This window comes from Plectropomus leopardus, chromosome 1 (genome assembly GCF_026936395.1).
Source record: "Plectropomus leopardus strain MGB_pleo_1.0 chromosome 1, ASM2693639v1, whole genome shotgun sequence".
In the NCBI taxonomy this organism is placed as follows: domain Eukaryota; kingdom Metazoa; phylum Chordata; class Actinopteri; order Perciformes; family Serranidae; genus Plectropomus; species Plectropomus leopardus.
The window spans coordinates 31,459,657-31,482,945 of record NC_142176.1 but is presented as its reverse complement, the minus strand read 5'-3'; the positions used below and the strand labels follow the sequence as shown (position 1 = coordinate 31,482,945).

At 39.9% G+C, this 23,289-nt stretch overlaps 1 protein-coding gene across 2 annotated transcripts; it reads left to right on the top strand.

The window, feature by feature from the left end:
* Nucleotides 1-566: 566 nt before the first annotated feature.
* On the top strand, nucleotides 567-16,374 carry LOC121964478 (ubiquitin-conjugating enzyme E2 Q2). 2 transcript variants are annotated; one of them, XM_088079986.1, is made up of 14 exons: nucleotides 567-974; nucleotides 1,078-1,261; nucleotides 1,662-1,766; nucleotides 3,026-3,148; nucleotides 3,499-3,552; nucleotides 4,118-4,258; nucleotides 4,915-4,999; nucleotides 6,587-6,647; nucleotides 6,736-6,826; nucleotides 6,923-6,981; nucleotides 7,148-7,196; nucleotides 7,331-7,426; nucleotides 9,926-9,992; nucleotides 13,159-16,374. In XM_088079986.1, exons 2-14 carry the CDS (start codon nucleotides 1,103-1,105, stop codon nucleotides 13,188-13,190), a joined length of 1,122 nt encoding a protein of 373 aa, XP_087936112.1. In that variant the 5' UTR covers nucleotides 567-974; nucleotides 1,078-1,102; the 3' UTR covers nucleotides 13,191-16,374. The 2 variants fall into 2 exon arrangements, with proteins under 2 accessions (XP_087936112.1, XP_042370654.1); XM_042514720.2 differs by having other exon boundaries at nucleotides 568-1,261.
* Nucleotides 16,375-23,289: the final 6,915 nt, after the last annotated feature.

Sequence of the window (23,289 nt, the reverse complement as noted above, 5' to 3'; positions counted from 1 at the left end):
GATTTGTTTTTTCAGTGCTTTAAGTTGTGAAGTAGACCTCATTTTCTTAAAGTGCACTCAGTTTTTAAGGTGTTGTATCTATGATTATGTTATGAATAAATAGCTTGATTTTTCTTGTACTTTTATTTTCAATTCCTCAACACATTTAATACAATACAATTACTTTTGATACTTAAGTACAGTAAATATCAGATACTTTAAGACTTTATATTTTAATAGGCAACATTAACTTTTACTGAAGCAATTTTTCTGGTAAGATATCTGTGCTTTCAGGTACTTTATCCACCACTGTCAAGTAAACATAATTCCCTTACTGTAAAAGGGCCAATTCTGAAGCTCATGTGCTTCACTTTTACTCTGGTATGTAAGTTATTATGTGAAGCAGGAAATTGTTTTTTTTTTCCAGAGAAATAAAATAAAATCACACTGACACTATTGTCCCATTTAAATCGCTGAGTATGTAATCCACTGTTGTAAACTTTGCTTTATTTTCTTACCCTGAAATAAATTGAGGGCGCGCTGAATGCTGGGATTCTGCGGGAACGGGGAGGTTGCAGAACGCCATCTTTAAACCCCGCAAGAGGCCAGCTACAGTTGTACACCGGGATGAAAAACACTATCCCTACAGCGGGATATAAGTTCAGATCGTGGAGATGGTGTGATTTTTCCCCGGTTAAGTAAACAATGAGGAACTGCACGATGGCACTGTGAGGAGATGGTCACGGGACACCGCGAGAGCCTTAAACTGTTGTTATCATAGGCAGACAACAACAATAGACGGAAAGACAACAACAACGGACTAGCCTCGCTAACTCGCTCGCTAGCATCTTGCCAAGAGCTGCGCTGTTTTCAAATGCTAACTGAAAGCTAGCTAACGTTAGCTACTTCATCAGCAAATCTGTCCGGTTGCGCTGAAATTTGACCGGACGCTGTTTATAGCTGGCACTGTGTATCCAGCTACATCTACCGGGACAGTCAGTCATTTCTCTGACGTATTTTTTAACGAATTTTGTACAGACATTTACGTTGTGGCTTTAGCTAGCTAAAAGCTAAGTCCCGACTTCTCCCCCTCCCCAGCGGCCCAGCCGGAGATGCGTGGAAGATGTCGGTGTCGGGGCTGAAGGCCGAACTGAAGTTTTTGGAGTCCATTTTTGATCCAAACCACGAACGCTTCAGGATCATTGACTGGAAGCCCGACGAGCTTAGCTGCCAGTTTAATGTAACGGGGGAAAAGCTGTTAATTATCCACTGCAATATAACGGTAAGGGGACGGGAACACAACTGCCGGGATTTATACACTTCCCTTGATGGTCGTTAGCGAGCTAAAGTTAGCTGGTTAACTTGCTAGCCAGGTAGCAGGCTACCTCAACAACTGTACAATCTGATGCTATGCGGGACAGGTTTTGCGTAGTTTCATAAGCCAGTGTCAGTGGCAGCTACGCAGTCTTAATATGAGGTGTGTGGGTCTGACAAATCGACATTAAACTGTGTTGATAAGCTACTGTAGCTGTTAGCTAACACTGCTCTCTGAATGCTAATGTCGCCTATTCATTTTTTTACGTTATTTACTGATTCTATGTTTAGCCATGCGACACGCAACTATATAGGTCAAACGTATTGATTTTAACAATCTCGTTTTTTCTGTGTCTCACTGTCTGTAGGAATCTTATCCATCTACACCGCCAATATGGTTTGTGGACTCTGACGACCCGAGCTTGGCGCAAGTTTTGGAGAGGTTGGAAGATGTGAGAAAAGGCAGCACCCTGGTAGCTATCCTAACTCTTGTTTTTTCCACTGTGTGTCACTGAAGAAAACTTCACATTTTATGTAGTTTGTGAGGAGAGGTTTACAATTATAGTATCCAGAGTGAACGATAACCTTAAAAACTCTATCCAAAACATTGCTCGAACATTCATATTAGTTCTGTGGAACTCATAATGTGAATACTTAGAACAAAGAAAAGGCTTTGATTTAATTCGAAAGTTGGCTTCAGCTCAACAAAAATGACCAATGAGCAGATCATTAGTTTGCCAGCTGACTTATTCTCAATTTATTGTGATATATTAAATCTAGACTGGTGCAGCCACAGCCAGTATGAATTTATAATATGTCTGAGGTATATGCCATATAGCTGAATGAAAAATTTACTTGACTTAATTTCCTGGCTAAACAAGTATTGGTCAGACTGATGATTGATTTGTGGAACCAGCTATCATTTAGATGTGTCAGACACCAAGTTCACTTGGTATTGGATTACTATTTCATATTTTTGCATCATTCTTGCTCATTTTTGCTGTGTTGAACTAGGGAAACAAGTGTTTGCTGATGCAGGTCGGGTGTTTGCCATTTTAGGGTTATATTCACAAGAAATACACAACTAGGAGCTTGTTCCAATATTTTTATGGGCTGTCAAGCTTAAACAAACAGCATGCATGTGCTGCATAAATGCCTGTGACTTTGTACTTAGGGATTTGGTTGAACAAGTATAACTGGCAAGTACAAACAGGCAGGTTTTCGGCAGACCAAATGGCTTTGTCATTAGCTCATTGGGACAACCTTGTCGGTCAAAATGTCTGTGACAAGCAGATTCTTATGTAATCCTACGTGTGTAGTGACATCCTGAGCTTAGTTAGCCTACTTATTCATGCTGCTCTGTTTGTAGGACACAAAATATGCTTTTTATAGAAGTGCTGTCATTTTTTTCTTTTTCACTTTTTTGGACAGAAGAATTTTTTTGTTTGCAATATAACTTAGTCTACATTTAGATAAAGAATACAATACTGTAGATGTTGTGTGTTAGCTAAGGAGCAACCTCTACCTTCCTAAGGACAGGTCCTGGAGGCAAATTTGTGATGTTAAACTATAAAAATAAAATTGACTTGACTTGATAATCCACCATTTTTCATGACTGCAATAGCTTTTCTGTCTTGTGTCTCCCACACAACATTGATCTGTAGCTGCATTTGAATGGTTGATCTAACTTTAATCCCCTCTTCTTTGTTTTTGTTTGTTTTTTTCGTTTTAGCTTTTGCAGCAATTGAAGAAACTCATTTGTGACCTTTGTCGGCTGTACAACCTTCCCCAACATCCAGATGTGGAGATGCTGGACCAGCCCCTGCCTGCAGGCCCTGTGGGACAAGACCGAAAGGCAAGGCTGCCTAGTTTGCTCATGTGAAATGCCTCCTCATGGCATGGACTGGCACGGCCAGGACAAGCCTAGTAGCTGATTACTTTTAAAGGAATAAGACATGCATATTTAAATAAGGATGTTTTATTGTGCACTCGAAAACCACTTTTTCTCTGTAATGAAATGGCAGCCTGCATTACTGAGGCTCCTGGTGATTTGTGTGAAGCACTTCTCTAAGCTGATCAATAGGCTGTTCCTGTGGTTATAGTTAGTAAAAGGTGGTCTTATATAGAATAAGAAGCCCAGGGAGTCTCTTTCAGACCAATTAATTCATCCTGACTTAATGCCCTGTCTCTGATATGTGTGTACAGCATGGGACAGAGGAGGTCACATCTGAAGAAGAAGAGGAGGAGGAGATGGGAGAGGTAAGTTATCATTTTTGGTCTAAACACCTCAAGTATTGCTCTTACAAGGTTGTGCTGGATGCTCCCATCTTGGTTTCACATCAGTTTTCAATTTTCAATTTTTCAATTTTATTTATAAAGCCCATTATCACAAAACACAGTTTGCCTCAGAGGGCTTTACAGCATACAGCACCCCTCTGCCCTTAGACCCTCACATCATCTAAGAAAAAAACTCATATATATATTGTTCAATTAAGATGCTGATGAGATGATGATGATGATGATGATGAGTTTAAAACATTTTTTGATTGGTATGTCTGTCCTTCTCCCCAAATACATACATGAGTACTGTTATTATAAGGTTTGATTTTTGTTGGTTGTCCCTCTGGCTATTGATAAGCTGTTTTTAATTCATCTTTGTTACAGTGTTATTTTAGTGAGCAGAGGAGTTAAGTTACATCTTTTCATTTGGCACTGGCCAAATGAAATGACTGGCCAATTCCTAGGCTCTTTTTTATTTTGCACATATTTCTGGAGAACCATAAGGTATTTTGAGGTGTCTAAAATATCACATATGAACCACCAGGACATAGAGGATCTGGACCACTATGAAATGAAAGAAGAGGAGCCTGTGGATGGGAAGAAATCTGAGGATGATGGCATTGAGAAGGAGAATTTGGCCATCCTGGAGAAGATCCGAAAGAACCAGAGGCAGGACCACTTGAATGTAAGTCTTTATTCAGTAAAGTACATACAGTATATTTCAGGTAGTTAAGGGGCTTATGGCTGATGACATACTTTATTTAGGAACTAACTTTATACCTTGACAAACGATATTAAGAAATACATTTAATGTGCATAGAATTTATGTAAGCTCATTTTATCAGTAATGGTCAGTTTTTCAGTAGTGAATGATAAAAGGGGAAAGGTTTTAAAGCAGAAAGTGAAGAAACACGGCAGTGCTAAGACATTTTGTACAGTATATCTGACTGGAGGTTTCTCTTTGCATCTGCCCCTCAAAGCTGCATAAACTTATGAAAAGATTATTTTTTTTCTTCTGGGAAGGGCTCTGTTTGCTCATCATCCTGTTCAATGGCTTAGATGTGAGGCTGTCGTGGTTTCTAAAATGTGTCAAAAATACACTGATATCCCAACTAAGGAACCAGTGTACTTATTTTACCTTTTTGTCTTTAATATTCTGAGGATCAGTGAAACATGCTCTCAAGGGGTGTACAGATATAAATATTGATGTCTAGGGGAATAAAGCTTTCTCTTTGATGTTGGCCCACATTAAGTTCATTTGACAGTTTCACCCTCATGGTGAATAGCAAAGCACTGTGATCTTTGTCTTTATTGTTACAGTTGTTGTTTTGAATTTTGCAGGGAGCTGTGTCTGGTTCAGTGCAAGCCTCTGACCGCCTGATGAAGGAGCTTAGAGAGATCTACAGGTCTCAGAGTTACAAGACAGGTATTGCACTCTGCACAGCGGTCTGCTCTTTGCTGTACATCTGACTGAAAAGAACACTTGGAAAAAATGTTACCCACAAACAAGCATAGCTTTAAACCCTCACACCGACGGTCACGATCAATATATTGTAGCTGACAATTAGTTGTAATATATATATAAAAAAAAATGTCAGACAGCAGTGCTATTGGTTTTGGCTTTGCACTAGAATTCATGTTGTTAATTTCAATGGCTGCTCATGGAAATTATGCAATTGTTGCCAAACTAGTGCCAGGTAATCTCTGTCAATTAAATAGTTTGCTGAAGTAATGTTTCATCTATTCTCTGCTGCACATGATGTGTGTAATGTAACAAAAAGGTGGTTCAAGGCAGTTAGGAGGTTTGATTTTATTGCAACTGATAAACAAAAAGCCAATGTTAACAGTTCCAGACTGTGGTAGGCGGGTACTGCGGAGATTTTAATTTGCCTCCAGGACTGAAGATGATGCTCACTTTGGGGCTAACCCCTTTATTTTGCCCAGCAGTTGGCACAGGAACTTTCTTGAATCCTGTGGAGCTGCACTGTTTATTCAGATACAAACTAATAACCAAAACACTTACTACTACACAACTGTACTGTTGATTTCTTCTCTGCTCACATCTCCAGCAGCTGTTCGCTTTTAGCACATCCACCATCACACTCTGTCGACTACACAATAGCTATATGCCTGCGCTGCACATTGAGCCATTCCTGAAAGGATTCACGCTGCTCTTTTAACACCAAGTTACCCTTTAAACATTTAAATGTCAGTTAACTTATTAGTGGTTTGCAAGGGTTGAGCCGCACCTAAAAACTCCTTTGTTTGTCTCATTCTCTGGTGCGTTAATCAAGGGAAAAGTGTAGATCAGCAAGGATGGACTCACACATTAAAATTCCCTTGATTGTGGAATTTGACTATTATGCAAATTGTTCACGGTCAGCCTAAATAATCGTGATCAGGCGATTATGTAATCATTGCAACAAGCCTAACCCTCACACACAATAATCATCGATTCACTTCACTTTATGTAATAAACAAGCATTGGTGAACGTCAAGCTTTGTAATACAAGATCCATGATGTTTACAGGATAAACGATGAACTTTTGAGAGGGAATTTAGCTGTGTAGCAATCAAAAGATACTTAACCCTTTATGACTTGTCCATATAAAGTCAGCTCCACAATCATGTGGCTGTGGTGGCAGTACTGTAGGTTATTACGCACTTTACTGTAATTTGAAACTATGTCCTGTATGATTTAGTCATGGCTATAAAGGCATTGACATGGTTTGGAATGCAGCTAAACACAAACAATGGCATATCTTGAAAAAATTAGTCTTTTATTTTGTATAAATTATTCACCTTTGAACAAGGCCTCACATAGTTGCAGCACCATTAACTGACAGTAGAGTAAGAATGGAGGCACCAGTTAAAATACATATTAAGCTCTGCCTCACTGCATTACCTTTCAGTTTAAATTCAAATGAAAAGGGAGATTAAATCAGTACATGTTTTATAAGAGCTTGCATTGGGAGACATCTGAGAACTCATATCTAATCAATTTCTTTCACAGGCATCTATTCAGTCGAGCTTGTTAACGACAGCCTGTATGAATGGCACGTCAAACTAAGGACGTAAGTAACTTTGGGATCATGTGTCATGCGTTGTGTTTCTCCATGTCAGCACAAACACAGACTGATTTCACAATTTGATGACCAACAGGGTGGATCCAGATAGCCCCTTACACAGTGATTTACAAGTCCTAAAGGAAAAGGAAGGAATGGATTACATTTTACTAAACTTCTCATATAAAGTGAGTAAATTTGACTTTATATTAATGAAAATGAAACACCATTTTGGAGTCTTTGAAGTCTGTAAATTAACAATTTTTGCCTGCCCTGCTCCGCAGGATAATTTCCCCTTTGATCCACCGTTTGTGCGGGTGGTTTCGCCTGTGCTTTCTGGAGGGTGAGTTCATTCAGCTGCTTTCTCCATCCCTATTCACTGTTTTCAGTGTTGAGGCTAACTTTGTGAACACAAAAATGAAAAAAGTGTCTTTTTCCTCTGGAAGAAGACTTCATTGTGTTATTCTGACACCCCTGTCGCTGATCATTTTTTTGTGTCTGTGCTTCAGTTACGTTCTTGGAGGAGGTGCCCTGTGCATGGAGCTTCTCACCAAACAGGTATGCATTTTTTTTAAAGCTGTAAATGAATGTGAATTTGCAATGCATAATATTAAATACAACTTGAGACCATATTTGCATCTGTTTTACATTTTAAAACCTACTCGTATTGACATTGGGTGTTTTGATTGCAGGGTTGGAGCAGTGCCTATTCCATTGAGTCTGTCATCATGCAGATCAATGCCACTTTAGTCAAAGGAAAAGCCAGAGTGCAGTTTGGAGCCAATAAAGTAAGTGGGGAAGCACCAGAGTTTAGTTTTCAGTCAGTAAATGTCCTGTGATTATGTTGAGCTCACATAATGAATGATGTGGACCGTGATGATGGTACTTTGACACGGAGGTCTGATTCCCTGTCTGTGAAGCGCTACCTGTTAGTCCAGTATGACAGTCTCCTGTTTCTGCAGCCAGAGCTGGTTATGTGCTATTTTTTCAATTCAACTGGAGTGGGGTGGGAGGTGCAGTGTGTCACCAACGGGATGGCCGAGGTAGATGCTTATCTTTTTGTGCTATCACTTGTCGTGCTCTCTAAATGAAACCTAATCTGGCAATAAGCCTCTCTCAGAGTTTGATAAGTTGAGTACCAAGGAAGCATGGATACTTAAGCCAATCTCACAAGCTCATAGATGCAAATCCCATTTCACTGTGTCATGTTTTGATGTAGACTTAAATTAGATGATGTTTCTTACTTTTCTGTTTGGCTTTCATCCTTTTCCAATCTGATAAATGCTGGGGAAGCATTATATGCACCTGGTATAATGCTCATCTGGAAAACATACATGATTTTCTTTACATTTAAATGTATGCACTGTTGTAATTTAAAAGGTACTTTAATTAGCTGATTTTTAGTGTCTGTTACAGCAGCTACTAAAATATTGTTTTACTTTGAGAACCATAGGCAATTGGGTCATTGCTTTTGTTGGGTTCTTAATGCATAATGTTAGCATCATAATGAGCATGCAAAGTTATTTTTATCAGAGAGCAATCTGTATTTTTGTCAACCTTAAAATTGGACCCATAACAGTTTTCACTAGCGGTCTAACAGGAGTAAGCTGTCTGTGGGTGTTTGGGATGAAAAGACTTGTTTTTAGAGTGGAATTTTAAGGAAAATGTCTAAATTGTACACAATACATGTTGTAAAGCTTTACCAGTACTGTAAAAATGCATTAATTAGGACTGTTTGATAAGCTTTACTCCTCATGCCACTTTCAGATTTCCGCAGTAACCTGTGATGAACCATTGTTTTTTGAAAGTGTGAATAGCTCAACACGGTAGACAGCCTGGTGTCATAACCTGTCTCAGCCAGGGTTAAGCAGCTAATCCAAAGCCACTTTACTTCAGTATGAAAAGGTGAACAGGGGCTTCGTTAAAAACTATAGAATCACGATAGTGTTACTACAGAATTGCTTCAGTCTTAATATCTGCACAGTCATACTAACAAAAGTAGCACATAAGCAGAGCAGCTTCAGCTCTTCTGTGCCTGCACAGGATGCATTCAGGCAGAGTATAGAGAATAGACTTGACTCTTAAAAAACATGTTCGGTTGTCAGTTTTGTGCGCATCACATTTGTAAAACGGGTGCCATTATGTGGCCTGTGTAAGCAGGTGTATTGATTAAAATGGTGTAGTATCGGTGTCAGATGCACGTAAGAAGGACGACTAAAAAAAACACAGCTTAACGTCTCCTGTGTGTGCCGTTACCCTAGATGTTGTCTGAAACTTTTAGCTGTCTTGGCCATAAATCTGTTTTTTCTTGGCTGCTTGATGCCAGTTTCACAGAGATATTTTTGACTGGTCTGTAGGGTTAGGCCAGTCTCAGTTTTACTCTTAAATGGGTCTAATGCAGCTATCAGAAAAGACAGACTCATTATAAGCCAAGAAAATTTGCCACCCTTCCCCAGGCTTAGTCAAAACATGTTTCATGGTAACAGTCACTGACATCCGCTGACCAATGGCACCAAAAACCAAAAAACTGAAAATATGGCTCATAATTTGTGGTTTGCTAACAATGTTGTGCAGTAAGCAATGAGACATGACAGAGTTTTTACAAACTGCAGTAACACATTGGAAATGTACATATGTGTATACCAGAGGACATAATGAGTCATTTTTGTGTTGAGATTTTTTTTTTTTTTTTTACAGATTTAATTTAGATTCAGATTTAATTATTACAATCTTCACTGATTTTTCCCTGTAAAATGCTCTTGTACAAAAGTTGAATTCTTCCAGAACACTTTATTTTTTGCTAGTGTAAAGGGAGAAGAGCCGTTTTAGTGGTCAGCCATGTTTTTAGATTGAAAAAGGTCCTAATTTATCCAGAATTCATGGCAAATTAGTCCTTTGAAGATAGTCTAGACCTAAGACAAAGGCATCTCTGTGAAACCGACCTCAGGTATGGAGCTATAAACCTTTCCACATGCTTAATTAAGTGAATCTCCATCATGTAGATTTGTACAAAGTCTTTGTAATTCTGTGCTGACTGTATCTGCAGAGCCAGGTCTTTTGTGAATGCTGATGAGCAAGTGTGCGTGAAAGCAGTTCAGTATGATGGCCAAACAAGGGAAGAATGCATGTCTACCATGCAGTAGGTTTTCTTCTTGAAATTGGAGATAGTGAGATGAGCTTTTTTTTGCCTTTAGAAAATAGCTGCCATTGCTGTTTCCTGTTTTGTACTGTCATCATAAACCCAGTGCACACTCTAAGGTTGACTTCATTTACATCTTTTAATGCAGAACCAGTACAATCTCGCCAGAGCACAGCAGTCCTACAAATCCCTGGTTCAGATCCATGAAAAGAACGGTGAGTGTTTTTGTCTCCAGTTTCATACAGAGTGCAACACTGACCTTGTTTACTGAAACCAAATCCCTCCCATGCATCACAGCTGAAGGAAATTAGTGCTTTCACTTCTGTGTATGTACCAAATATGGATAACATTTACACGCATGTAGTCTAGATAATTATGCTCAATTTGTATAAGTGGTACAGCTAGCATGGTATAGATAATAGCAATACATATGCAGTCCGTACATTATTCTTGTGGTTCAAAGCCATCTATTCATTCGAGATTCATACCTAAAGAATTATTTCACTGCTAGAATGATAGTCTTTTCATGAAACCGGGCTGTTCATGCAGTAGAATTCTTTTGAAATTGGTGCTTTATGACCAGAGAAAAGAGAAAAAAGGCTGTGGCACTCACTTCAGCTCAAGAGATAGAAAACCTACAGCCTCCAGAGTGCACTCCTTTTTAATAAATGCTCCTGGCTGGTCGGTGACGTAATACGAGTTTTCCGTCTGGAAAAAAATATTGTGGCTGGCTAGAAACAAACAATAGACAATTATTACATTCATTTATGTAAGTTGCTGTTTTCCAAATAAATTGATGTTTGAATGTCATGCTCAGGTCCATTGGTAAATGTTCTAACATTATTTCACAGACTCTGCACTTATCTGTAAATGAGCTGAATTTTTTGTGACTTTGATCATTATAACTGATATTCAGCTGGTTACAAGCTGAGCAGAATAAAAATAAAAATATGGCCTGTCAAATCCAATTAATATGCTGTTTAACTTAAAATTGGCAAGATAACCAACAAGATAAGAATCAACATCCAGTTTTGGAAGCTAATTTTATTGGAACAACAGAACTTGTAAGTCTGTTGTTCAAAGATAATTGTTAATGCAAATTTTGAAAATTTTAATTTTCATCAATATGAAAACGCCGTGCTGCAATTTAAAACCACAAGTGCTGTTGAAAATATGTAAATCACTTTTACCCTGTCAGGCTACATTGAGTTGTATTTAACTGCAGAAGAATATAAAAGTTTGGAGCAGATTTTTAAAAATGAATAGAAATAGAAAGTTTGATTAGGAACCATATGTGCCCTGTGTCTAACCACTAAACACTTCCCACCTGGTGTTTTGATTAGGCGTAGTTGGAAATGCAGACACAAGCCAATGGGGCAGAAAACAATGCACGTGCAAAAAGCATCTACATGTTACCCTAATTCTGTTGGTAGTGGAGACCTGAGCGGCTTACTTCAAAGCAAGTTCAACATGGCAAGGCTTTAGTTGCCTGAGCTGACTTGTCAAAACCTAAAACCCCCAATCATGGTGGCAGTTATCACCTTTTGTAGTCAACACAGGTTTTCTTTATTAGACTTTGGCTAATCCCATAAAGAGTGGCGTATGGTGCATCTCTTGAGTTTCGTACAGCACAGAATGCACCGATTTCATGCTTCCTACTTCAGTCAAGAGGAACAAGACATTATAATGGATATTTATTACAGCAAAGAAGCAATACTGCTGCAAAAAAAGGCAAGAGAGGAATACTGGCAGAAAATGTAAGATTTGTGTGAAGTTAATATGTTTGTCACTCAGCGCACTCTCTGCGGCAGCCCGCCTCAATCTTCAGCCACGTATTGATGTTTTTATTTTAGGAGTGGGACTGTTCATTATTGTTGTTCTAAAATATATACCATTCAGTTATTCATTTTGTGCCGAGCGTACTCTGGGCACAGACAGAACAGTAGAATGCTAGGTGCAGCAGCAGTGAAACTTTAACCCTTAAATGCACTCTTTAAAGTTTTCCCTCGCCTCTTCGGCTGCTCCTCCTCCAATCCGTAGATCTGATCTGATCTGATCTGATCGACTCTACCTGAATTGACAGATCAGTTATCCACCCAGCAGCTCAAACTTCTCAAACTGCTGCTGAGGAACAAAAGAACGCATGACTAGGTCTGCGTTCGGTCACGACAAAATATAGCAAAATGTTTATTGCAACTGAAACGGTGGTACGTTGAAAACTCTGTTGTGTTACGCAGACGCACTGCCTTTTAATAGTGTGGGGTTTATTCAGTTACACTCAGCGGGGCTTCATTGGTGTGGGAAAACTTGTGTCTGCATTTCCAAAGGAAGTGTGGAATGAAAACAAATCTATGTACAATAAGTAAAGAATAAAAATGTGGTTTATATACATGCCGCTGCTGATAGGGTACACCTTTGATGCACACCGTTTCACACAGTCTTGAGGAAACATGTTCAACCTGAAAACTGCAGCAAAATGGTGCAGACTGTTTTGAGATTGAATCTGCCCTAATTCTGCCTTGGCAGCACATGGACCTGCAAAAACGTCCGAATTTAGAGGAGGGACTTCAGAATGATTAAAAAAATAAATAAAAGGATACACATAATGATTAAACAGGAAGTTAACTGGCCCAACCCCACAGTCACACATTCTGTGGGAAACACTGCACGTTCATTTCCACTGCAGATTCCATTATTGCTGATAGAGAATATTGCCAGGATCCATTTGGTCTCTAAAGACTCAAACTTTTACAATTCTAGCACCGAAATCCATGAGTAGTAGTAGTAACAAGTAGTAAGAAAGCATAAGTTAGCATGACCGGATAGCCAAGGTCAAAAGAGAGCCATATTTAAAACTCTTTTTTCGCTTGTAGATTCCGGGTTCTCACAGTCATTGAAAACCTGGAAAAGTCATGGAATTTTACAAGCTTGATTGTCAGGCCTGGAAAAGTCATGGAATTAGTAAAAATGATTAAAGGTTTTGGAAAAGTAATGGATTTGTGTTAGTGTTTCCATGTAATGTAGCATACCAGGAGTGGCAAATTTATTTTCTGAAGCTGTTGACATGACAGTTTTAATATGTATCAGTGTTTAACGTTTTGCTCACCATCACATACGTTTCTTCCTTCATTTTCTTCTTGCCTTGTGTCTCTCCATCCATATAAGCCATTTGTCTGAAATTATGTTTGACTAGAATTTGACTTTGATATTTAAAACATGCAGTTATTTAGGAAAATATTTTTCTTTATTATAGGTCCTTAAAAACTCATTGGACAATTTTGAAATTTTGTCCATGAACATGTGTGGGAACTCGGGAGATTGTTGTTTTTGTTTACTGTGTAGTCATTCTTTGTTTTTTTGTTGCTGTTTTTTCTCCTCCAGGCTGGTACACACCCCCGAAGGAAGATGGCTAAAATGGACTCTCGCCTTTCCTGCACTGGGACCACGTCTTTGATTTTTTTTTTTTTTTCCTTGTGACCAATATTTTTTTTTCATCCTGCAAACCATTTTGTTCTCTATATGAGAGTTTGAACTCCAAACCAAATTTCCTCATTCAGTGCCCACCCAGAAACTACCACATAAACACACAGACTCCCCACCTGAAATTTACATCCAAGCTCATCAGCTACCAGCAAGGGTGTCCTCTCCTCAATATTTATCTCTCTGTACATCTGTTATCTGATACAATCTAATTTTTCCATTGCGACATTCATCCCATACTCCAGGAAAAAGATGGACTAAATATCGCGCAAGCTCACCGTTTGGTTTTGGCGTTGAGCATGCCAAGGTTACTTGCTGGCTTGAGTTGAAAGGTGCAGCATGGCTTTATCCGCCGGCAGTGGCAGCGTGACGCTCGAGTCGCCAGAGACCACCACTTTGCCCACAGACTGGATCCAAGAATGGCATGTGACATTCCCTGATATGATGCAGTGGTGGCTGCAAAGGACATTTAAATGCTGGCGCTGGAAGAACCACTACCTTTCCTCTCCATGGACGGCCTCTGTAATATTGTGCTCATGTATTATCTTTGTAATGCCAAGATCCCTCCTCTGGAATAACACGCTTCTGAGGCTAGCTTGCTTTCAAACCTCTTATCTTTTAAAGCTTGAAGCCCTGAGGTGGGGAGGAAGATAAAGAGACTTTTGCAGCCTGGGTGGGACAGCCCGTATTGAAGAACAGCATCCTGCTGAGCTCCAACTTTGGAGACCACTGTCATCATCACAACCAGCAACTCCCTGCAGGAGAGGTTTGGCGCGTCGTAGGCTGGCAACACAAGAAACATGACCAGGCAAAGCAGGGGCGCGTTTGGTTTGGATCACACTGTAATGTAGTTGATTTTAACTCCACATGTAAACATGTAAATTTGTATTTCTGCAAAAGGATTTAATTGTTTATAATGTAACCTTGTCTGGGTCTTTGGCTGGGCAAAGACTGTATTACTATATACCCCTGACTATTAACAGCAGGGGCACTGCAACTTCTCAAGACCCATTTAGAATAAGAAAAAGTTGCTTCATGGATACTCTTGCAGAAGGAAACAAAAGTACACCATGATCTTAAGCTTAATAAAAACTACTGCGGTTTTGTTCTTTTTTTTTTTTTTTTTAATTTTAAATATTGATTTGTAATCCTCATGTTATTGGCAACATCGACAGTACCATTCCCCTTATTTGATGGCACCTCTTAACTCCAATGTCCATAAGAATAATAGACACAGCTGTTTCCAGCTGCATTCCAGAGGTTTGGCTGTTCATATCTAATCACTCAAACCGGATGAACCTCAGTAAGGCTATGCAGTGAAGACAGTCTTGTGGAGTTTTGTTTTACTGAAGAAAATTAGTCTTAACAGCTTAACAGTGTAGTCACCTGCTTAGTTCTTGTAGCTGGTTCATATCCTGAGCACTTTGCCAATCCTGCAGTCCTAACAGTCTGGAAAAAAAGTGACCTTTTTAACCTTCTGACTTTTCCTTGACCTCATGGCTGGTTTTTAAATCTTAGCCAGAGTTTCAAAATCACAGCAATAGTCTCGACCATATACCCTCTGGCTTCACACCTGGGAAGATTGACTGGAGTCTGTTCCATTTCCAGAATATTTGCGTAGGTTTGATAAATATTTGTTCAGATTTGCCACAGGAGGGACCCAGCTCTTCCCATTACCACCTCTCTGGTTACTATTCATAACCACTCTCGGCACTGCTGCACCCCTCAGCGTGCTGGGTCTTTGATGTAATGTGAATAATATGCAGAAAAACTGTGTGGAGCATTCCAATTAATGCAGTTACACGTTTGTTGTGGGTGTTCTATTGTGTGGTTACTTGCATTGTTTTAAGTATATTGTCCTGAAAAACCAGCATAGAAAGCTTAGTTACGCTAATTCATACAAGTCATTCCTCATTTTTACGTTGATTTAGAGTTTTCTCAGTGATACTAACCTCAGTCACAACACCAATATTTTCCAAACGGGTAGAGATGGGTTTGAAACATGATCATATTCAACAGGTCTGACGTGTTTGGACTTGCAGGATATGTATAACAAGCCTCCTTTTCTTGTTTCACCACAAGTAAAATCCCAGTGTGGATAATTGGCATGGTTGTTAGCTGTTGTGATGCCATTGGTAATGTACTAATCACTTCATCCTGGTCACTCTGTCAAGTCCACCCCTGCATTCTCTGGAGAAGCAAACTCAGGAATACATACCGCACACTTTGCTAAGGATTGCTTCAGAATACAGTCATAAAATGCAAGATTGAATGTGTCGATCTTTTTTTGGGGCCGTTTTAAAAAATGACGCCCCTGTTTTACCAATAGGCATTGCGGTGTGTTTAGCTGTCAAATTGCACACACTTGAGGTTGATAATAATTATTAAGCAAGTTTTTTTTGGAATGATCAGATATGTGGAGCGGTTATTTGCTCCCACCCTCAGATTAACTTGATGAGGGGTTCAGAACACATCGACCCTGTCTCTTTGATATTGCTTTATTTTGCATGTCAATATATCAATGGGTGTTTTTCCCCAAGCTACTGAAGGCAAAGCGTGGTTGGGTAGGGTGGTTTAAAAGACTAGATGTGTTTGTTTTTCATGTTTATTTAACTTGTGGTTTCCTACATCAGTGCACAGGATGATTTTCCCGTGTGTGCCGCTTATCAAACCGGGTCAGATACTATGATAGAAGCATGGACTTACAAGACATTCTACCTGCTTGAATTACCTTAAAAGATGCCCAACAAAAAGTAGCAGTCAGATGTGTGCCATGAAAACAATCCCAAGCCCACGTCTTTAACCTGATTTTTGGAATAATGGTGTACTAAAGTCTGTTTTGCGCTGAATAACAGCATCTCTCACACCAACTCCTGTTGTCTGACTAACACGAAACCGTCTCTGCTTTGGCGAGCGATATATTGGTTTGAGGTCTGAATTAGCCTGATTCTGGGTTCTTTCCCTTGCTTCATTAACTGCAGTGGCCGGGTTATAAAGTTATGCACTGTTAGCATGCTTTGGTTTGGTTTCATTTTTTTTCCATTGCAAGGGTGATTTTGACCATGTAAAGTAATTTGTAAACTTGCATCAAGTTTATAAATAAAGAATTTTATGAAATATCTCTTTATTCTGTTCTAATGCAAATTGTTTTTCAGAAGGAAAACAGTTTGTTTTCTGGAATATGAATCTATTCAGAATCTCCCTGCTATTGAATGAAAATATAACCCCTAAAATAGGATCAGCTTAAAGTACTGAGAGCTCACTGAATTTGGCAGTGAAACTCTCATAAATAGATCAAACTGGATATTTTGTCACACAGAAAATGCTGCAATGTCCTTGTATTGCATGTATACAAAGCTTCACAAATAACCAAAAATAAAGATTGTCTAAACATTTCAGATCTGCAGTGATGCAGTTGTCAGAAAAATATAAAAGCAAGGTGGAGGACACGCACATCTAAAAAAAAAACATTTACAGGCATTGGATCAAAAAATCAAACTGAGGCAATAATTAAACAGAAGATCTGCACACTCTATTAAAAGTTTCTACTTAAGAGAGCACAAAGCAGAATGAGCGATATAAGCACATTCATCTCTCAGGTGATTGTGATCTGCTTGATTGAGAGTCATTTCATTCTCAGGTTGAAATGATCAGATTGGACCAATCAGAGCTGAGCTGACTGGCACTCTTGGACACACACAAGAGACAGAACATGTCTTCATGAAAAGAAATATATATATAGAAATGTATATCACAAAGAAGAAAATGATTACTATCATTAAATAAAGTTTTTTAAAATTTAAGTTGGCTATTTGATATTAAACACGGTCACAAAAGTCTGCAAAGTCTGGAAAAGTATGTAATTTAGAAATGAAAAATGTGTTGGAACCCCGGCTACACTGGTGTGCACCTTATACATGCAGTACATCACCCACCAAACAATACATTTATAGAGCACTATAACTGAGCTGCAGATTTTCTACATGGATGGTTTTCCAGGTAATGCATTTCTTGTGGTTTCCAGTAGATGGTGTTCTTTGCCAAAAGATTCAGGTGTCAGACCTTATCCAGAGCAGCCATCAACATCCAAGGGGACAACCACCTCTGCCCGTTTTGCCTGAGGAACTGAGTTAGTGTACTTAAGGGCAATGCCCCTCTGGTTTGCCTGTGACATACATTAAATTACTTCAGTTCTTGTCGAACTTAACTATGTGCATTTCAGGGCCTCTTTTGTTAGTGACTATTTAAAACCAAAACGTAACAACTCGGGTATGCCAATTTAATTCAGTTCACTTAATTAACCACGCAGCAATGCAAGTGTGATTTGTGTCCGGTGTGTGGCAGCACAGATCGATCAACATCATCACATATTGACAGTGTTAACCCTTTGAAACCTGGATTAACATCAGTTATCTTCAGTTATCTATCATCAGTTAGCTGTGTTCAGACACCTTTCACGAGCTATTTAATCCTTTAAATGTGAGCACATTGGTTTGATTTCTCTTGGAAACATGGGATAAAAGCAACAGGAAATTTGGCAAGAAATGTCCTGCAATTTGCAAAAAACAGTAGAAGGTGACAAGAAAACTTAAAAATGACTTTGAAATGAGCGTTAAAAGAGAGAGAGAGAGAGAGAGAGAGAGAGAGAGAGAGAGAGAATGATTACAAAAATATTTTTAAAAAACAAGGGAAACATTTCTAGAAGACTATTTATTATTATTAAGATTCACGAAGATCTAAATTTTAAAAATCTAAGATCTATAATGTATTATTAATCTAAGTTTGTAGCATATTTTTTTCTAGGTCAAATCCTTGTTTGATCTTCACTTTTTCAATTTTTGCAAATCTAATTAATTTGTAGCTAATGGGAGGGGAGGGGGTGGATTTCTTGTTGAGTTATTCATTGCCTTCTTTCCATGTTTTTGAAAGAAATTAAGGCTAATTTGCCAAGGTTTCAAAGGGTTAAATAACAGGACATACAGAATATGGGTACAGTATACATCACATATCACCTTCAAACATCTGACAGCAAGACCACAGCTAGTTTGCCCAGAGTGTGCTGCGGATGGGGTAAACAGAAAGGATAGGTGGGTAAAAATTAGATTTTGGACTATTTTGTCCCGGTGGGCAGTGATTTGAAACAGCTTTCTGGGGTTGATGACTGGAACAGGTGGGGTGCTGTGTGAGTGGGATGAACTGTTTTTATTCTCTTCGTACAAAAAGATTTCCTCTTTGTCATTGCCTGCTCTGCCTCTCTCCTGCTGCTGTGGGATTTTTTCCACTTACTCCACCTCCACCTCTCTCTCCACCCGGCCACTCCTCATCAGCCTCATCACCTCCACCTGGTGCTCCCAGCTGCATTTCATCTCCAATCAAGCCAGTATTTAAGCAGCCCCGCTCCACTCACTCTTTTCCAGCTTGTCTTCCCTTCCATGCCTGACCTTCCAGCACTTTACTTACTTTCCTGGTTTTGACTTGGCTTGCCTCTGATCACCTTTCCTTGTCTCTGACCCGGTAAACCTAACAGCCTTCTGTCTCTGACCACGAGTGTGTCCTGTGCACTTCCTGGTTCTCTTCTGCCTGTGGCTGTGCGGTGTTCTACTGCTTTAGCTCCGTCGAGAGAGATCGTCAATCTTCGGGCCGTCTTCAGAGCCTCCCGCCGCGCAAAACATCTCCATGTGAGTGCCGCTGGTGTTTATTGTTCTGATGGTACATCCTGCTTCCTGCTCCTACTGGATTCGTCTGCTCTGCTGCCTGCCTGACGCCAACTCTGGTTCCTTCTCAACCACAAGCCCTGCCTGCTCCTCTCTGGAGTCCCCGCTTTTCCCACAAGCTCCCTGCTGTAAGTGTTTCTACAACTTCCCTGATACATTCACCTGCCAGTCTGCTTCACGTTCACAATTTCCACTCTTGAACTCTGAGCTATCTCCTGTGAATGTGAGCTCGCCCCAGTCTCTCTACAAACTCTGCTCCAGAATTGATAACTGTCCCCTGGCCAAAAAAGCAGATTCTTTGCTCCATTCAACCTGCCAAAAGATCACATAAAGGTCATTAACAACTGCTCACCTGCTCCGTTGTGCTGCAATTGGATGCTGCAATTGGATCCTACCACACCCTGTTAAACTCTTATCATTTCCCACCACTTACTCGTGTGTGTGTGTGTATGCGTGTGTGCATGTGTGTGGCCACCACTAGATGGTATTGGAGCACTCTTGTACCTCCCAGCTATTGTCTTTGTCTTGACTGCCACAGTCAAGAACTCCTGTCTGCTTGTAATATCAGTCACCAGTTGGTGCTCCATTATTGCACTCATTCCTGCTCTTACTGTCTCTGTAGCTCATTACTTTCAAGGTTGAATGAATGAAGGTCACAAGTTTCAGCGAGCGAACTGCTATTGATGGGACACAGTCAGCTATGGACAGCTCATATTCTCCCATCAGTGTGTTTGAGTCCGATATTGTCATGGTGGGCTGGTGAGCGCTGCTCTCATAGATGTCAGGTTTGTGATAAATAGCTGAATCAATCGCCAGCAGTTCTTACAAGAAGCAAGAGGGCTGTAGTAGATAACAGGGTGACCTATTGAGTCTGTGGTCAATCATGTTGTTGCTGCTCGGATAGTTATGGATATAAGAAATCCCTCACACCAAGAATCGGTGTACTTTTTCATTATATCAGGGATCTAATTCAAATGAAAGAGGAGCTTGTAATAGGAGATAGAGAAGTGGAAGCCTGCAGTTAACCGGCAAATGGATAATTGCCTATTATTGCAGCAATTTTTTTTTGTTTATGTGTGGTTTGGCTGGCCGGCCTCCCGGCTCGAGAGGAGCACGCCTCATTATCCAGCTTCAGCCAATCTGTTTGTCCAGTCTGTCGCTCGCCTCAGACACAACACTGTGAGGAGGCCGTCAAGGCTCTGGGCCCCGAGGAAAGAAGCTGCGCATCTCTGTGATTAACTCACCGGTTCCCACACTGAGACAGCAAGAAATAGCCGACTTTTCCTCCTTCACCCCGGGCCACAGCACAGCACACGGTGGGCCGCATTCAGAATCAGCTGGAGTTGATTGATAGCCTGCAGCATAACGGCTGCATCCATCAGAGCCTTACTTTCATTGCTTTGCCTTCCATCAGTAATGTGTTCAAATGTAAACCTGGATTCAGACTGAACGTAGCAGAGGAGAGCTGTGAAGAGTTTAGCCTTTTGCTTTGCTAATCACCACCAGTCAAGTGAGATGGACTGCACTTGTATAGCGCTTTTCTAGTCTTTGAACCACTCAGAGTTTTTACACTACATGTCACATTCATGCACACATTCACTCACTGGTGGCCGAGGCTACCGTACTGGGTGCCACCTGTTACTCAGTAACCATTCTTGGACATGTTGACTGGAGGAGCTGGGGATCAAACCGCTGACCTTCCAATTAAAGGATGACCCGCTCTACCTCTAAGCCACAGCTGCCATACACAATCACTAGAATAAATGTATGTCTCTGCATACCACTGATTCTTTACGTTTGTGTTTTTCATATGGCATATACTTATGGTTAAGTGTAGACATAAAAATCATTTGGTTAGAGTAAAAAAAAATCAGGTCTTGGCTTAAAATACTTTTTAAAAAAAACAATTTTGATGTTTGTTGGTCTCAAATAGTGGTCTGTTGTCTGCTGTTTGTTGCTTGGCAGGAGAGGAAAAATGAAATCATTGCTAAGTGCTAATAACTGCAGTTTCTTGAATGACACGGGTGCTGTGTCAGATTGAAGACAGAAGAAAGTAGTTTGATGTGCTGGACTAGGTGATTTTTATTTATTTTATTTAACCAGGAATAGTCCCACTGAGATTCTGAATCTCTTTTCCAACAGAGACCTGGCCAAGACAGCAGCATAAGGATTTTCACATAACTAAAAACACAACAGCAGAAGTTGAAACAAACTGCATTAAATATTCAAGCTCAAGCAACAAACTTGAAACAAACAGCCAATTAGCAGTGTTCAGAAACCAAACATGTGCATCCAGTGTCCAAAAGGGCCTTTAATCCTGTTTTTAAAATCTCCCAAGCTGATAAAAGAGTGGTTTATGGCGACTCTGCAGCTGACACCAAGATAACTGAGCAAAAAGTCTTCAAAAACTTTCACCAAAGACAGTGTGGGCTTGAGAAACAACATACAAGAGGTGTCCATGTGACAGAAGGTTGCAGCTACTGACAGTTTTAAGAGTCAGTAGAGAACATTACAAGAAGGCAGTTCATGTGAAATGGCCTTATAAAGAAAAGTATAACAGTGTTCCTGTCTACAGTTGGACAGAGAAAACAAACCAACTTTGTCATACAAACTGTGATAATGTGTGCGGAGTCCATAACAAATCGCAGTGCATTATGGTACACTGAAGCCAAGATTTTCAAGCACACTGTATTAGCATGCATATATAACATGTCTCCATAGGATCTCCACCCTTCAATAATGGGAAATGTGCTGCCGGTCATCATTAGTTTGTTTTGGACAGAGGGTGCATTTTTTTGTGTTTTTACTGATTCAGTTGTCTATTGATACATTTTTACATTTTTTTTAAAGATATTTTTGGGGCATCTTTTTCATTGCCTGTATTTGATACAACAGATATAGCGTGAAAGGGGGCGAGAGAGAAGGGATGACATGCAGCAAAGGGCTGACTCGAGCCCACGATCGCTGCAGCGAGGACACAGTCTCTGTAGATGGGGCGCCTGCTCTACCAACTGAGCCCCAAGGCACCCCCTTTTGAATACTTTTTTGTACATCTTTACTGCATTGCTTTTGTAAATAAATCACAGTTTTAGTTTATACACCTACTGCGCTTGTCTAGTTTTCTTTTTCCCCGGTTAATCATTTATTGTTATCCCCGAGCCTAATCGGGCAATGCAAAAATGGATATTGACTTTTGTACTGAGAATTAGATGAGAAGACTGAGACCACTTTCATAACAGCCAGATAGCTTAATTTAGCATAATTACTGGAAATAGAGAAACGGTTAGCCTGGCTCTGTCCAAAGGTAACTAAATCTACCAGCACCTCTAAGCTCCCTACATAAAATACATCTTGTTTGTTAAATCCACACAAAAATCAAAGTGTAGAAACAACAATTTACAGCTTAAGTGGGTTTTGTGCCTGACTATTTCTTGTTTGGGAGCAGTAAGTTCCTCTCAGCTGATCCTACAGTTTCATTAGTATGTAACAAACTGCAAGAGCCTGCAGTTATCTTTTTTTCACCCCAGATTCATTTAATTAATGTAATCTGTCCCTGCCAACTCCTCTGGTCAGCGTCCCAAAGATGCTTTAAACAGTGCGGCAGCGTAGAAACAAAACCAGACACTTTTACAGACAGCAGGTGATTCCTGATATTAATAGACAACCGACACTTTTATAGTGGTCTGTGCGAGCCTTGTTAGAGCAAATTGAGAACAAAGGCGCAGAGCTGCAGTAATGACGTCTGCCTTACAAAGACACAGCCGAATCAGTGGCTGAAGGAAAACCAATCCCTCTGTGACTCTGAATGACCTGATGTTAGCAGAGCATCTGGAGAGCAATAAGCCAGGTGTCATCCCCACAGACACTGTTACTATACAGCTATAAAAGTCTCCACTGCTCGCACTTTGTTCCTTTTTTTCTTTCACATGAATGGAAAGTTATTATTATTATTTTTAAATTAAGGCCTAAGGTAATGATATTTTCCACATAGTGTAAAATTTAATGCAAAAAAAAAAAAAAAAAATCAATTGGTGTTAGAAGCTTTATCCACCAGAGCAAAGGTATACAACTCTTCAAAAACAGCTTACAGTGCTGGGGAAATGGCTAATCAGGATATATAGTGAATGCTATAATGTATTCTGATTCTCTGTTGGTGGTGAATGGCAGTGTGGGGAGTAATCTTCACATGGGAGAGCACAGTGAATGGCTACTGAATAAAATATGCTGCATGTGTGTGGAACCCTATGTTTATTCTTTAAGTATTTCAGGGTGAGTTTTTGCCGGACGGACTCAGAGGAGGGGGATGAAGCTTGAATCA